Below are 17,610 nucleotides of genomic sequence, written 5' to 3' on the forward strand. Positions count from 1 at the left end.
GGTACAGGGTACAGGATAAAGGGTAGAGGATACAGGGTGCAGGATACAGGATGCAGGGTGCAGGATACAGGATGCAGGGTGCAGGATACAGGATGCAGGGTGCAGGATACAGGGTGCAGGATACAGCGTACAGGATACAGCGTACAGGATGCAGGATACAGGGTACAGGATACAGGGTGCAGGATACAGGGTACAGGATACAGGGTACAGGATACAGGGTACAGGATACAGGGTGCAGGGTACAGGATACAGGGTGCAGGGTACAGGATACAGGGTGCAGGATACAGGGTGCAGGGTACAGGGTACAGGATGCAGGGTACAGGGTGCAGGATACAGGGTGCAGGATACAGGGTACAGGATACAGGGTGCAGGATACAGGGTGCAGGGTGCAGGGTACAGGGTGCAGGGTGCAGGATACAGGGTACAGGGTACAGGGTGCAGGATACAGGATACAGGGTACAGGATACAGGGTGCAGGATGCAGGATACAGGATACAGGGTACAGGACTGTAATTGTTCAGTGCGTTGATCCTCTGGCAGTGAAAATGTTTCAAGCAGCCGTTTTTTTTTTTTCATTTTTTTTTCCCCCCTTTAATATGAGCATCAATACAGTCTACACAATGATACGCAATTAGCCAAGTTGCCAATTAATCCGTTCTCCTGAGATCGATCGGCGAAGATTCGGCTCGGAGGGTTAACTAAATGGCTGTCATTTGTTTCATCGCTGTAGTGCTAGACCAGGGGTGGCCAACTCCATCCCTCAAGGCCCCCAACTGGGCAGGTTTTCAGGATATCCCTGCTTCAGCACAGGTGGCTCAATCAAGAGCCACTGATTGAGCCACCTGTGCTGAAGCAGGGACTGATTGCGCCACCTGTGCTGAAGCAGGAATATCCTGAAAACCTGACCTGCTGGGGCCCTTGAGGATTGGATTTGCGCACCCCTGATGTAGGGGATGTAACCGACCTTATTGTCGTAAAATTCACACTTGGCCATTTTGGACATTGCGTTTTTTTGTCATCTGGTTCTAGTTTCACTTTGAAATACCGTAATACGCAGCCCTGAGAAACCCGCCGCGGGGGGGGGGGGGTTCGGGGGGGGTGCGATTACTGCAGGGCGATTTTATTTCTTTCGCACTTTTTCAATCGCCGTCAGAGCAGAACAATAGCATTTTGGGTGTGTTTAACCCCTGGGTGGCAGGGGCTTTTTTTTAGCTGTATTTACATGTTTTTTTTAATGTTGGTATTCAGATGTTTTATTTGAGTTAGATGGCAATACGACACCTCAGGAGTTTGGTTACCCTCACTGGATACACAGAAGCTGCTTTTTTTTTTTTTTTTTAAGTATCTAAATCACTGCGTTCGGGGAGGATATTCGTGCTAGATAGAAAGCTGTGCACACTTTGGCTTCTGTGTTTTCCATGGAAGTGGCTAGTGGCCATTTTATCCTATCCCGCTGGTCCTGTTTTACTGGACTTGGTATCACAATTTAGTGAAGGTGATCTGTTGTTGTGAAAAAACACTTTATCCTTGAACATGGAAAGCTGCTCTCCACCAATGAAACCTACGGACATGAATCATTTCTCTGAGTGCTCCTGGAAGCTTAAATCCATAATTATTAGTTGGGTATTAAAGGTACAGTATCACCTGTAATGATTTGCTAGGGATAGCTCTATATTACATGGGGCCACGTTTAATTGATTTGAAGTGTAGTTGCTTTTATTTTCAGGCAGCTGTTCTGTATGTTCTGGGGTTCATATATGTCCTATTGTCCCCTTAGCCATGTTTGCATGTTCCAGTCATGAAGGGGTTAACCGATGTTGTTGGAAACGGTTCTTGAAATGTTGTTTTGTAACAAGGAGTGTTTAATATGCATTAAAAGGACACAGACCAGCACTAACTGAACACATTCGCTTCACACACTGCAACTCCCTAATTTTATTTTTTATTTATAAAAATGTTTTTACCAGGAAGTAACACATTGGGAGATGCGTCTCGTTTTCACGTATGTCCTGGGCACAGAGTTATAAAAAATACATGGTTACATTGAAAGAATAGGGTTATACAGTGAATTCACAGACATGTTACAAGCTTTCCAACCTCTCAGGCTCCTTCATCGGGTTCCCCTGATCCCGAGAGGTTGGAAAGCTTGTAACATATCAACTACTTGTTGGTCCAATAAAAGGCATCATACCCGCTGCTCCCTCTCCCTCCTCTGTTACTACCTGTGTATCCTTAAGGATCCTCTTCAAACTGCCAGTCCTCACTTGCATAGCTCATCAAGACACTGTCCCTGCCTCCACCTCCTCTCTAATTACCCCCCACACACTCGCCTCTGCCCAGGACCTGTCCCTGCCTCCACCTCCTCTCTAATTACCCCCCACACACTCGCCTCTGCCCAGGACCTGTCCCTGCCTCCACCTCCTCTCTAATTACCCCCCACACACTCGCCTCTGCCCAGGACCTGTCCCTGCCTCCACCTCCTCTCTAATTACCCCCCACACACTCGCCTCTGCCCAGGACCTGTCCCTGCCTCCACCTCTCTAATTACCCCCCACACACTCGCCTCTGCCCAGGACCTGTCCCTGCCTCCACCTCCTCTCTAATTACACCCCACACACTCGCCTCTGCCCAGGACCTGTCCCTGCCTCCACCTCCTCTCTAATTACCCCCCACACACTCGCCTCTGCCCAGGACCTGCCCCTGCCTCCACCTCCTCTCTAATTACACCCCACACACTCGCCTCTGCCCAGGACCTGCCCCTGCCTCCACCTCCTCTCTAATTACCCCCCACACACTCGCCTCTGCCCAGGACCTGCCCCTGCCTCCACCTCCTCTCTAAATACACCCCACACACTCGCCTCTGCCCAGGACCTGCCCCTGCCTCCACCTCCTCTCTAATTACACCCCACACACTCGCCTCTGCCCAGGACCTGCCCCTGCCTCCACCTCCTCTCTAATTACCCCCCACACACTCGCCTCTGCCCAGGACCTGTCCCTGCCTCCACCTCCTCTCTAATTACCCCCCACACACTCGCCTCTGCCCAGGACCTGTCCCTGCCTCCACCTCCTCTCTAATTACCACCCACACACTCGCCTCTGCCCAGGACCTGTCCCTGCCTCCACCTCCTCTCTAATTACCCCCCACACACTCGCCCCTGCCCAGGACCTGTCCCTGCCTCCACCTCCTCTATAATTACCCCCCACACACTCGCCCCTGCCCAGGACCTGTCCCTGCCTCCACCTCCTCTCTAATTACCCCCCACACACTCGCCTCTGCCCAGGACCTGTCCCTCTACATCAGACTTCCGCCTCCCAAGATTACTCCTGTACTACACCCCCCCCCCCCATCTCTGGAGGTCCTCAGCACTCCTCTAACCGTCGCACATTAAAAAAAGTTACTTTGCCAAAGAGGCCTCTCCAACACCCTCTTGATATCCTCTCCATGATAAACGGATCGGAACACTGATCTATTGTGAGGGAATGGGTGGTAATCTGTTCATGAAACGTGTTATCGCCTTGTTCCTCTATTGTACTGCCCTGTGGCACACTATAAAATATAATTATCATGCCGCACATGCAAAGATAATCATACATCTATCAAATATTCAGTGGGCACCTATATATGTTGCTACCAAGCACCAAATCGTATTGATTTGCTTCTCAAGGTCCCGCTCCCTTTGGAACCCTATGGGGGGGTGATGAAAGTGTGTGTATATATATATATATATATATATATATATATATATATATATATAGCAACTGTAAATATTACTGTATATATATATATTAGCATACAGAGAGTTGCAGGGAGTTATAACACAGCAGGTGTATCGTGCATTAGGAAAAGGGGAATAACGGAGTAGGGATTCCTTCTTACTTATTATATTGTCCCTGTGCAATGTTCCTGTGACGTCTGGAAGAAGTTATCTCCATCCACTTGGATACATTTGCAGAGCTTTCCTGCCTTTACAAGACACACACCTGGAAACGTTGTAACCACAATTACTTGTTTGTCTCTTACCAGGGCAGAGGGCAGTTTGGAAGAGTTCAGTTCGTCAGTGAGCATGTCTGGATCGTGGCGCTGGTTCTGAGCACGCTGCCCAGGTGCTGGTTCTGACACTACAACCTGAGGATGTACTGGTGCGTGGGAGTTGAGGCATGCGGCGGAAGCAGAGAGGGCAGCATGGATTCACACAGTGGTAAGTTCCCTTTCTGCAGGTCCTTCCAGGATTCCAGTAACGCGTGGAAGACACAGAACCCCACTCTTATCATTGGGAAACAGTCTGTCAGAGACTTATGTTTACTGCGCAGCTGCAGCGGGAGTGACATACAGTATGCCTGGCCAGGCCCCAGTCTGATTAACATGGGCACTTTGTACAACAACAATTGGCCAAAACAGAAAATCACTGACGTGACCAATGTGATAGGCAGCTGTCTGAAGTGTCCCTATCCTACCTCCATCAGAGAAGCCCTTTTACGTTAATAAGGTTTAAGACTGCCTCGTAATAATGTAGGAACATTACTGTTTAGCCTCCAGTTCGCAAATCTGTGGCAAAAATGTTTCCAAGTGAAAACTCGTTGCTTTCAGGGGGATTTCGTATGTTTATTTAACATGGTGCTGGGTCCTTCACTGGTTCTGCCGTAGTTTTGCTGCCGGGAGACTTTTAGTACGTAACCTGTGTGTGGCCGTCTGAGGTTAGAATGAGTGGGAGTTACATAGTTATTTAGTAGATGAGGTTGAAAAAAGACACATATCTACAGTATCAGGTTCAACGTATGTAACATTTAGTCGTCTGAGACACTCATCCTGTGTTTGTATTTATGCTGATCCAGAGGAAGGCAAACAAAAACCCAGTGAAACATTATCCAAATATGGCCCAGATGTACAAAACAGTGCTTAGCGTTAGCACGCCTCGGCTCCCGTTCATATACATGTAAAGCATTTTCTGTATCTAGGCCTATCTCCCATAAGGGGAAAAAATACATTATTTCTTCACTTCATTAATGGCAGTCAGATTGCTTCCTGAATCAACATCGTTCCTTTAACTTATTTGGTATATCCCTGTGTACCTTTCCTTTCTGAAAAGATGTCCAACATTTTCTGACATATATCTCTTGTATCTGCCATCACAGTCTCCATCAGTAGGGAATCCCACACTGTAACTGCCCTTACTGTAAAGAACCCTTTCCTTTGCTGCTGGTGACATCTCCTTTGCTCCCATCTCAAGAGACAACCCCGTGTCCTTGGCACTGCCCTTGGGATGAAACCTTCCCTGGAAAGTTCCTTGTATTGACCTTGAATATATTTGGGGAAAGCGGTCATATCGTATCTTAGACGCCTCTTTTCTAATTTAAACAAACCTAATGTAGCTAGCCTTCCCTCAGAAATGAGACTTTTCATCCCGTTTATTAATTTGATGGTTCTTTTCTGCACTTTTTCTCGTTCCGGAGTTGAGAAGTCTTGATAAAGTGCAGCTGTTACAGTGTATTGTACTGTATGTCTTTGTTTATATAGCGCCATAAATGTACATAGCGCTTCACAGTAGTAATACATATCATATAAATAACAAATAATATAAATAACAGGTCATGGGAATAAGTGCTTCAGACATAAAAGTAACATTAAGAAAGAGGAGTCCCTGCTCCGAGGAGCTTACAATCTAATTGGTAGAACATACTGGACACCTAACAAGCTCCTATTGAACCCCCAAAATGACCACAACATATATAAGCATATGAGTGTCACAGAGGAGTGCTACTGAGCATGGCAATATATATTTTTAAAACCAGAGACAGAACATAAAACACAGACAAAGCTCAGTTTTAGCACATCCAGTGAGACTCATACACGGTACAGTGCCTAAATATATGTATAATTATCTAATAAGTAAAATGGTCTTTTAGTTTGACATTTTTGGCCAAAATTGTTGTAAGCCCCTGAGCCAACGCCAAGGCAGACCACATAGGGACCCCTGATATGTGGTCTGCCTTGGCGTTGGCTCAGGGGCTTACAACAATTTTGGCCAAAAATGTCAAACTAAAAGACCATTTTACTTATTAGATAATTATACATATATTTAGGCACTGTACCGTGTATGAGTCTCACTGGATGTGCTAAAACTGAGCTTTGTCTGTGTTTTATGTTCTGTCTCTGGTTTAAAAAAAAAATCTAATTGGTAAGTAGGGAGAACGTACAGAGACAGTAGGAGGGAGTTCTGGTAAGTGCGTCTGCAGGGGGCCAAGCTTTATGTGTATCCGTAAGATGTGCGTACTTATTGTGAGATGCTGTGAGTACGATGTGATGGGAGAGTCCGCCTGGAAGGTTTTTCTAATGTTTAGGTACCTTGCCACAAAGAAGGGCCAACACCAATGATTTCATTTCAGTGGAGATGTCCTTGTCCGGCAAAGCTCCTTTGGGTTCTCTTTACTTTGTGTGTGTTATTGTGTAGCGGACTGTGGAGACACAATGGAACACACTGCACGGGCACCTCCAGTGACTGAGGACTGTGCAACACACATTGTCCTGCAGATGGGAACATCGGCTTCTGATCTTTTACCTAAAACCTATAACCAATGTATCGCCGAATACCGGTAATAACACCCGGCGTCAGCACAGCTGCAGTTTAAAGCGGCAACACTACATTCCCCACATATTTTGTTTTCTTATTTTTTTTTTAGCAGAGCGAATAAAGGCGCGTGTCCGAGCCTGTTTCCCAAGAAAAGGGGTACGACTTTCTAAATTGTTGCTGTAGCGCCCAAACAATGATCAGTACATTAAAAAATATCATAAAAAATGGCATTAGGAGTTAAAAAAAAAGGCAGACAGTATTATCTAATACTACAGAACTGATTTTATTTATAAAAAAAACCGTAGGATTTTCCACGTTTTTTCTGCTTTAAATGTGCGGGCCTTCTGGTTAGGCCGCGGTTTAGCCTCGCTTTCCATAGCTGTCCTACTCCTAAAATGTATCAATCGTTTGCTACATTGTGACAACCCTGGTTTGTTCAGATGCGAGAGGAAAGACACCTATCATTATCACCGCACCGTCTGACAGGGTTGCCTCCTAATTATGCCCCGCGCTCCCGTAGTGTGAGGGCCATTGTGATTTTAAATGTCAAAGCGGAAACGCAGGAAACGAAGAAATTACAGGTTTTATTTCTAGAAAGAAAATGACATTGTATTATGAGGGAGGACGATGCATTTTGGTGATTCCCATTCTCAGATAGCATTGTGCGGAGGCCGCCGCGCCTTGCCGTGTAGTGGGTGCGTTGGAACGGTCGCCTACATGACTCATTTCTGATGAAACGCTAGAACCAGGGCCGGGGCGAGGGTTTCACGCGCGCTAGGCGAAACTTAAAATTTGCGCCACAAAAAATAAAATAAACAGTGGCGTAGCTGTCGTGCGCCCCAGCACGACGCAAAATAAAAGGGCGCCAAAATACCGAGGAAAAAAGGAAAATAATTTTTAAAAAAGATAAATCAAAAAATAAGAGGAAAAAATAATAATTATTATTAAAGCTGCAGTTCAGTCTTTTTTTTTTAATTTATTTTTTTACTTCAATAGTTTCATGTGGGCAATCTCTAATTACCTAAAGAACTGTATAGCTGCCGGTCAATTCGTTCTCCATGTATTGATAGGCGAAATTTGGTGACATAATTAGTGAAGGGATCTGTTTATATTCTGCTTGTCTGTCAGTGGAAGCTCATGAATATTCATGAGCACTCCTGCACTGACATGTGCTAGAGGGAGGGCAGGGCTGACAAAGGGGTGTGCCAGGGCTTGTGACAGGGCATGAAGAGGCAGTGCCTTAGCAAATGGCTGTTAAAATAGAATACAAGAAAATTGGTCTTTAAAAGTTGTTTTTTTAAAAACAGAAAATGCTAAAAGTATTTTTTCTTACAACAGAACTGATTTATTTAAAAAAACACACATGCAGGATATTGACTGAACTGCAGCTTTAATGTGTCCCTCGGACCTTTGCGCTCTAGGTGACCGCCTAGGTTCGCCTAATGGACGGTTTAGCGTAAAATAAAGTTATGGCAGCCCAGCCCTCGTTCCCGAATCCCTGGGACCAGACTGTTCTGTAACCAGGCTACTTTTTTTTTTTTTATTTACCACTACTTTTTAATTAAAAAAAAAAAATTCGTCTTCCTTTTTTAAAGAACATTATATGTTATGGTGAGTTAAAAAAAATAAAAAAACAGTGACAAAAACCCGTCCACCGCACAGCAAATATAAATCTTGCTAGCGCACGTTCACACATTCGGACCGGTCTGCAGCCCTGCATGTTCCCCATTATCTCCCAGCATACAGTGCTTCCGCTGCAGCCAGGGATTCTGGGTAATGACATGCAAATGAGCACACAGTGAATGTGAACAGACATTTTTATAGCCTAAATATTGTCCAAATGTTTCCCAAATGTGGTCCAACGACCTTCGCCCCAGTATTGAACTGGCCTAGCCTGGCACAGGAACACAACTTGTTTTTTTAAGCCACTTTTACCGCAGTGCAATGTATATCTCAAGGGCGGCTAACTCCAGTCCTCAAGGGCCACCAACAGGTTAGGGTTTAAGGATATTCCTGCTTCAGCACAGGTGGCTCACTCAGTCCCTGCTTCAACACAGGTGGCTCATTCAGTCACTGCTTCAGCACAGGTGGCTCATTCAGTCCCTGCTTCAACACATAGCTCATCTAGTCCCTGGGTCAGCACAGGTGGCTCATTCAGTCTCTGGTTCAGCACATGGCTCATTCAGTCCCTGATTCAGCACAGGTGGCTCATTCAGTCTTCGACTGAGCCACTGATTGAACCAGCTATGCAGAAGCAGGGATATCCTGTTGGTGTCCCTTGTGGAGTGGAGTTGGCTGCCCCTGTTATTGTTTTGCTTATATATATATATATATATATATATATATATATATATATATATATATATATATATATATATATATATATATATATATATATATATATATATATATATAAAGAGATAGTCACAGCGAAGCTGCTACTCCCAGTCGTCTTCTACTCATCGTCTGCATTCCTCTGGATGAGAGGCGTGATGGAGAAGCCTCATTCTGTGCCGCCTGGTTCTGTTCCAGGTTATTCGGCCCCCCGGGGCGGGGGAGATGTGTGCTCATTTCCTGTCTGCTGCAAGACTAGACTTGGGGTATTGATCTGTCTGTGCAGCAGCCAGGGTACAAACCTGACCTCACTGAGGGTAACAATCTTTATTATGGGCTGGGGGTACGGTTACACTCTGACACGCAGATCTCACATTCAGGCAAAGCCGGATCACAGGAAAACACCATTCTAGTCGGTCTGTGTTGTATAGGAATTTGCCCTTGGGATGAAAATCATAATTATATTTATATATATGTAACGGTATTTCTGGCCCGGCCTGACCCACCCAATCTCACATTGGCCCCTGTGGTCTAACCGGTCCCCATTACAGTATGGTAGTGTCGGGTGGTGCACCTGTTGGCTACAGGACTCCTGAGTCTCCCGCATGATGGTGTGTGGGGAGGACCCGTACAGACAGACAGCTGAGGTAGTGTGCTGAGTCTCACCTAGTTCCAGTGCAGCGCCTCCACCTCATCAGGGTCCCTGCGTCCGCATGGGGATGATCCTGGTGAGGAACTCCTCGGTGGTGCAACTCCCTGTGTAATCATACACTCACACACAGGGGTCTTTCTGATCAGCTCCATCTTTATTGTCACGGTGGGCATAGCTGCCCTCCACAATGGGGTATCTTTAGCCGATCATCTCGCCCGTGCTTCCCTTTGATAGGTATGTCACCTAAATCAGGGATTCACTATTCCCGCAGGAATCACTGCCCTGTGCCAGGTCCCTGGACACAGTCTCCCATGGAGTTACTACAACATAACTAACACTCTGCAGAACTTGAACTCCTTCCTGAACCTTGCAAGAACTTCCCAGCAACTGTACTCGCCTTGAACTAACTCTTTGACACAGTGCTGTGCCTTATGTAACTTCTGAGGCTGACACACCTCTGACATCACTAACCATGGAGTCAGAGCATGTGACCAGTCCCATCCATACACAGGGCACCCCACCAGGGTGTGAGGGAAAACCTCCATGATTACTGCTGGCATGCCCACACTTACCAGGCCTTGCTGCCAGCAGGAGAGATGACTGTAGGCATTTTACATGACCGCTACATTCTCCCCCTGGTGAATCCCATCGTCCTCGCTGGGACCTAAATTTGTATACCTCTTTCCAGGAAGCACTGTAACGGAAAACATAATTAACATCACACAAATTTCCTCATAATGCAGTACACATGAATACAGTCATCCGCCAAGCCCGCCCCGACCAGCAGCCACAGACCCGCGTGATGCACAGTACCACCTAAAAATAGTGATAGGGGTCCGGTTTCTTCACTTCTCTACCCCCCATATCCAGAACTGTTACTGAGAAATGCCTGGGTAATCCCCTCTCTGGTCTATACGTTACTCTGTGTTTATAGATATTTCTCCCAATGGCCCATATGCGGATTAAATGTTCTATCCGTTCCTCGGCCTTCTTTCCTATCACGGAACTCCCTCTCCCCACTAGGTGCATTTCTATGGCCTCCCTAAGCCACCTATCCCGGTTGTCCTCTATCTCATCCATGAGAGGCTCAGGGACATACGGGTACTCCAACCCGTGGGAAGATTTATACCGAGCCATTATGGTTCTCTCGGCCCTACTAATTCTAGTCAGGTCAGCCTTACCTGCCCTCCCAGGCAACACCCATGATAGGGGCTCATCAGGATCCACGGGGTCTGATAGTATGCTAGGACCCATAGGCTCTATTTCCCTATTCTCAATCTGCAGCCATCGCTCCTGCAGCTCTCTGTCCCTCTGTTCTGGGGTAAACTCTCCCACAGCCCACCAATAGTCCACTACATCCTCTCGCCGGATGAGGAACCGAGTGCGGTCCATCCAGGCCGAGTACCCTTCAAATAATGGGGCCCACCACCGGTTCTCCCGGAATCTGTTTGACCCTCCTGAGTCCCTATCATCGTCCATGGAAAATACCCCTGATGACCGCTCAGACCGCGGTACAGACCACCTAAACGACCCCGGGGCTTTTTTTACCGGCGCCGGAACTGCAGGGGGCAACCACCGGCCTTCCGCAGCCGCTCTCAATTCTCCCCCTCCCCTGGAGATGCCTTCCGTAGCGCCACTGCGCTGTCTTTCCCCAGTCCGTCTCCCCTCCTCTTCTGAGGGAATGTCCACTGATTCCAGGCTAGGCGGGGAACCCGGGGACCGTGTGACAGGGGTAGGGGTCTTAGCTAGGGCATGGGGTTGGGCATACGGACGGGGTAGCGATTGCCACGGGGCTGCGACCCGTTCCTGGCTGTCCGTAGATAATTCAAAGGATGATACTTCACCCTCCTCAGTCCTCAGATCGCCCGTCCAGCTTCTGAGCCGTTGAGGTGATTGGGGACCTTCCCCCAATCGCCGAAGCGTCGCTGCAACTTCTCCATGGGTTCCGCCGTCACCACCGGAAGCGATGTCTTCCCCGGAACCGGAAGCGTCGCCATCTTGCGTGGGACCCCCATGCGGGATCTCTTCTTCCACGACGACATCCGGTTGCTCCGCCGTCGCCGCCGGAAGTGATGCCGCCACTCCACGTGCGCTCGGGGCCTGGCGTGGCCCTTCCAGCGCTTTGCCGTCTGCTGCAACCAAGTAAGTAATAGGGCTGCTTGGCTTACCCATCCGCAGGGGTATAGGCGTCTCTCTCCCGTCTCCTAGATCAGGTCCTGGGATGGCGGGACTCCGTCTGTCGGCGCGCCGATCTGCGGGGGACGCCCTGTTCTCAAGGCCACCACTCACCCCGCGGGGTGTCGCCCTTCCGGTCTGCCTTTTTGGCTCCGCTTTTAACACCGCCAGCTCACGGAGGTCCTCGTCCGAGAAATCCCCTTTCCCTGACTTAGGGGTCTCCGAGCGGAGTGAAAGTCTCTTTTCCCCGATTGCGGGGGGTGCTTCAGCCGCCTCGATCGCCACTGACCCAGCCGACTTGACCGGCTCCAGCCCCTTGTCTCCGGGACTCGCGCGGTTGATCCATAGCGCGGCCAGGGACTCGGCGGAGCGCCTTGCCATGTCCACCGGGGGGTCAGCAGGCTGAATTGGAATAAATGTGGGCATAGGCCACAGGTATAAAGTCCCGCAATGAGGGCAACGTGCCGCCGTGTTGACCGTGCCTCCGGGCAGCCCACATTGGAGGCAGAGCCCGACCACCGTCTCGGTGTTGGCCACCCTCACTACTAGCAACCCGCCGGGTACTGAGTAGGGCTGGGTGGAGACCATCGTGCCCACAGTGGAGGAGCAGGCCATTCTTTGCACAGGAGCCACTTCCTGTACATGTCTCTCCTTCTCAGTGGTTCCTCGCAACTGACTGGTGGAAGTTGCTGGATCCGCCACTCCCTGCTTCGGCTCCTCCCTTCTCTGACAGAGCTGGAACCCGCCCCCAGGGGTTGCAATAATGGGCGGGTCCCACAGGGGAATATCATGCCCCTTAATTAAAGCCGCACCTCTCTCAGTCCTGGTAGGCGCGGTTAGCGTTTTCGTGCCAATTTCCCCACAAGAGTGGGGGTCTTTTCCCGCGGCCAGTTCCCGCCTTCTCCTTGCAGCCGCCCTCTGTGCAAGATAACCATCCTTTTTGCACGGCTCTTCCACGGCCGGAACTACTTTTTGTAGTGGCGCCGTCTGGATATCAGTCCCTGGGCCCAGTGGGTGCATCCCCACAGGCCATAGTTGAAAGTCACTCCCCCTGGTAGAAATCAGGGGAGGGTCCCATAGACTAAGCGGTTGACTCAGCACAGGGGCTGAGTGAGTCACTGTCCATGCAGGCGCAGCCATAGCTTTCGCGCCATGCCCCCCATCAGGGCGGGGCTCTGCTGTTCGCGCCATTCCCGGCCAGCTTTTTGCAAGTCCTGCACCAGCCATTTCCTCTGCGACTGGCCCATGCGGTGTCCCTAGCAAGCGGGAACCGCCATTTTGGTTGGCTTTTAAGCCCAAAAAGTCAGTCTGTTTGCTCTCCTCACGGGGTTCTCCCCCAATTATTACAATTTCCTCACACTCTTCAAGGGTGGCCCCTCGCTGTCCCAAACAGGATAAAAACGGGGCAGCCACAGCCTTCGCTCCGCTCCAGAGCAGACTGGTTAACGATAGCTCGGCGACTGTTTGCTCTTCAGTGGGGTGCACGCCACGGGTGCCCTCCCCATCAGCCTCGGTCCGCCATTTCATGTTCTCCGCCCCACGCGGATCCTCCACTCTCTCGTAACAGTTATCGTACATGGGGCTCCACTCTGCGGGGCAGCCACCACACCGGTACAATAAAGATTAGCTTCAGATGCACCACCACATGTGTACCTTATCTAGGTGTGACCCAGTGTTGCACTACCTCAGGCTAGGCTCACTCTCTCAGTGTCTGCTGTGACTCCTTCCTCCCAGTCTGTGCTCCCTACGGTGAGTGTCTGGAATGGGCTAGGTACTCTGGGGCTCCCATGCAGTACTGGGGCGTCTACCTCTCTTGGTCAGCCTAGCGCAGACCCTCTCCAGGATTCCTGACCAAGTTAACAGGCTATCCCTTCTGGCATCCTACCAACAAGCACTGCCTCAAGGTGACTCGGTCAGCTATAGCCCGGCTCCAAACCCCTCACTCCTTTCAGGCCCCTAGGTCGTCCCTGCGAACTGACAATATCCCGTCAGCCCCCTGACCACCCCTAGGTCCGTCCCTACGCAGCACAAAGTGGCAGCAGACACTCTCCCTGTTTCCCAGTGTGCCTAGCTAGAGCCTGTCCTGTTGACAGATCTGATCTCAGCAGCTCGCCTCCAAATGTAACGGTATTTCTGGCCCGGCCTGACCCACCCAATCTCACATTGGCCCCTGTGGTCTAACGGTCCCCATTACAGTATGGTAGTGTCGGGTGGTGCACCTGTTGGCTACAGGACTCCTGAGTCTCCCGCATGATGGTGTGTGGGGAGGACCCGTCCAGACAGACAGCTGAGGTAGTGTGCTGAGTCTCACCTAGTTCCAGTGCAGCGCCTCCACCTCATCAGGTTCCCTGCGTCCGCATGGGGATGATCCTGGTGAGGAACTCCTCGGTGGTGCAACTCCCTGTGTAATCATACACTCACACACAGGGGTCTTTCTGATCAGCTCCATCTTTATTGTCACGGTGGGCATAGCTGCCCTCCACAATGGGGTATCTTTAGCCGATCATCTCGCCCGTGCTTCCCTTTGATAGGTATGTCACCTAAATCAGGGATTCACTATTCCCGCAGGAATCACTGCCCTGTGCCAGGTCCCTGGACACAGCCTCCCATGGAGTTACTATAACATAACTAACACTCTGCAGAACTTGAACTCCTTCCTGAACCTTGCAAGAACTTCCCAGCAACTGTACTCGCCTTGAACTAACTCTTTGACACAGTGCTGTGCCTTATGTAACTTCTGAGGCTGACACACCTCTGACATCACTAACCATGGAGTCAGAGCATGTGACCAGTCCCATCCATACACAGGGCACCCCACCAGGGTGTGAGGGAAAACCTCCATGATTACTGCTGGCATGCCCACACTTACCAGGCCTTGCTGCCAGCAGGAGAGATGACTGTAGGCATTTTACATGACCGCTACATATATATATAAAAAAAAAATTTCATTGGTGTATTTGATGTCTGATTATTCGTTTAGCGTGCTTGCTATGTAATGTTTGCATGAAAAAGTTAGCATGCTGTTCAATTCACTTCCGGATCTGGTATGGGGTTTATGTAAGGAGTATTTAACCTGCAGGCTCCTGCAAAGAATGGGGTGCCTCCGGGGTGTGTATAATGTAACGGTGTCACAGTGTTTCAGCTCTATGGGGGGTTCATATTGTAAAACGCGTTGAAGAGCGATGTCGCCACGCGAGGAGTGATGTAATAACGTGCAGATTGACATAGTAACATAACACAGAGAGCGGCATAACTACGTGCAGAGCGTTATAATAACATACAGAACGGTATAACTACATGCAGATTGTTATAATAACACGCAGAGCGGTATAACTACGCGCAGAGCGGTATAACTACGCGCAGAGCGGTATAACTACATGCAGAGCGTTATAATAACATACAGAGCGGCATAACTACGTGCAGAGCGGCATAACTACGTGCAGAGCGGCATAACTACGTGCAGAGCGTCATAACTACGTGCATAGCGGTATAACTACGTGCAGAGCGTCATAACTACGTGCATAGCGGTATAACTACGTGCAGAGCGGCATAACTACGTGCAGAGCGGCATAACTACGTGCAGAGCGTCATAACTACGTGCACTGCGGTATAACTACGTGCAGAGCGGCATAACTACGTGCAGAGCGTCATAACTACGTGCAGAGCGTTATAATAACACGCGGAGCGGTATAACAACACGCAGAGCGGTATAACAACGTGCATAGCGGTATAACTACGTGCAGAGCGGTATAACAACGTGCAGAGCGGTATAATAACGCGCAGAGCGGTATAACAACGTGCAGAGCGGTATAACAAAGTGCATAGCGGTATAACTACGTGCAGAGCGGTATAACTACGTGCAGAGTGGTATAGCAACGCGCAGAGCGGTATAATAACGCGCAGAGCGGTATAACAACGTGCAGAGCGGTATAACAACGTGCAGAGCGGTATAACAACGCGCAGAGCGGTATAACTACGTGCAGAGCGGTATAATAACATACAGAGCGGTATAACAACATGCAGAGCGGAGCTGTATAACCTCGCGCAGAGCGGTATAACTATGTGCAGAGCAATATAACAATGCGCAGAGCGGTATAATAACACGCAGAACGGTATAATAATGCGCCGAGCGGTATAACAACGTGCAGAGCGGTATAACAACACGCAGAGCGGTATAACAACACGCAGAGCGGTATAATAATGCACAGAGCGGTATAACAATGCGCAGAGCGGTATAACAACGCGCAGAGCGGTATAACAACGCACAGAGCGGTAAAATAACGCGCAGAGCGGTATAACAACGCGCATAGCGGTATAACAACGCGCAGAGCGGTATAACAACGCGCAGAGCGGTATAATAACGCGCAGAGCGGTATAATAACACGCAGAGCGGTATAATAACACGCAGAGCGGTATAACGCGCAGAGCGGTATAACAACGTGCAGAGCGGTATAACAACACGCAGAGCGGTATAATAACGCGCAGAGTGGTATAATAACGCGCAGAGCGGTATAATAACGCGCAGAGCGGTATAACAACACGCAGAGCGGTATAATAACGCGCAGAGCGGTATAATAACGCGCAGAGCTATTTGCTCCTGGCCCATCTGTCAGTCAATATATACAAGGTTATATATAAGACCCTAAATATAGAATTGACAGCCATATCCAGCCTCTGGCTGCCACTGGGAGCTGTAAGAGTCAGATGAATGGATCCCTGGCTTCTCAGAGCTGTTTCCAGGACTTGTGGTGAGTAACTGCTCTGCGGAGCCCGTGAGTAACTGCTCTGCGGAGCCCGGTGAGTAACTGCTCTGCGGAGCCCGGTGAGTAACTGCTCTGCGGAGCCCGGTGAGTAACTGCTCTGCGGAGACCGGTGAGTAACTGCTCTGCGGAGCCCGGTGAGTAACTGCTCTGCGGAGACCGGTCATTTCAGTGCTGCAAACCTGGCTGTTATACATTAGAGAGCTGCTCAGACCTGGGTCAGCTCTTCCTAAATGAGGGCTTCCTCTTTCCCCCTTTCATCTCGCGAATTTCCAACTTTTCTAGTTCATCTTCACATCTCACCTTAAATACAAGAGAAGCGATTACTTCATTTATCATTTTCTTTTGGTTCTCTAGCTACATCCCCAGGCACCTATCTGGTGCTTTCACCGCTCCTTATTTCCTCTCACCCCATTCCGTTGCTAATGGGGGAGGGAGGGTGGTTAGACCAATATCAATAGAGGAATATATATAAACTCACAAATACAAAAGTTTTCACAGCATTCATGCATCAGCTACTGAGGGATTATTCACTCAATTTATGAGGGAATAAGAACACGTGTATTGTATTGTATTGTATGCCTTTATTTATATAGCGCCATTAATGTACATAGCGCTTCACAGCAGTAATACACATGGTAATCAAATAAATAACAGATAATATAAATAACAGATCATGGGAATAAGAGCTTTAGACATAAACGTAACATTAAGGAAGAGGAGTCCCTGCCCCGAGGAGCTAACAGTCTAATTGTAGATCAAACTACCTATTTGGTAGACACAGTAATCAGCCATCTATTTATTTGACTCTCTACCATCTATGTGTCTCCCTCTTTACATGCTGCATTAGTATCAGTCATAAAACACCGCTGGCACTACGTTAATGGCAAATTTCATTCAAGCCCGTTTGTCTATTTACATACCTCTATACTCCAGCCAATCGGCTTTAAGGGGGAGGTTACCAACGTGGAGCCCCTCCTCTAAGGGGAGGTTACCAACGTGGAGCCCCTCCTCTAAGGGGAGGTTACCAACGTGGAGCCCCTCCTCTAAGGGGAGGTTACCAACGTGGAGCCCCTCCTGTAAGGGGGAGGTTACCAACGTGGAGCCCCTCCTGTAAGGGG

The 17,610-nt window shown here is 49.0% G+C and overlaps 1 protein-coding gene across 1 annotated transcript in view; it reads left to right on the forward strand.

The window, feature by feature from the left end:
* LRRK1 (leucine rich repeat kinase 1) overlaps positions 1-17,610 on the forward strand; it is an 85,311-nt gene that overhangs the window by 9,570 nt on the left and 58,131 nt on the right. The window contains 1 exon segment of the mRNA XM_075575291.1: positions 4,024-4,198. Within this exon segment, the coding sequence (XP_075431406.1) occupies positions 4,132-4,198 (67 nt within the window). The 5' untranslated portion in view covers positions 4,024-4,131.

Source organism: Ascaphus truei, chromosome 18 (assembly GCF_040206685.1).
Source record: "Ascaphus truei isolate aAscTru1 chromosome 18, aAscTru1.hap1, whole genome shotgun sequence".
NCBI lineage: Eukaryota > Metazoa > Chordata > Amphibia > Anura > Ascaphidae > Ascaphus > Ascaphus truei.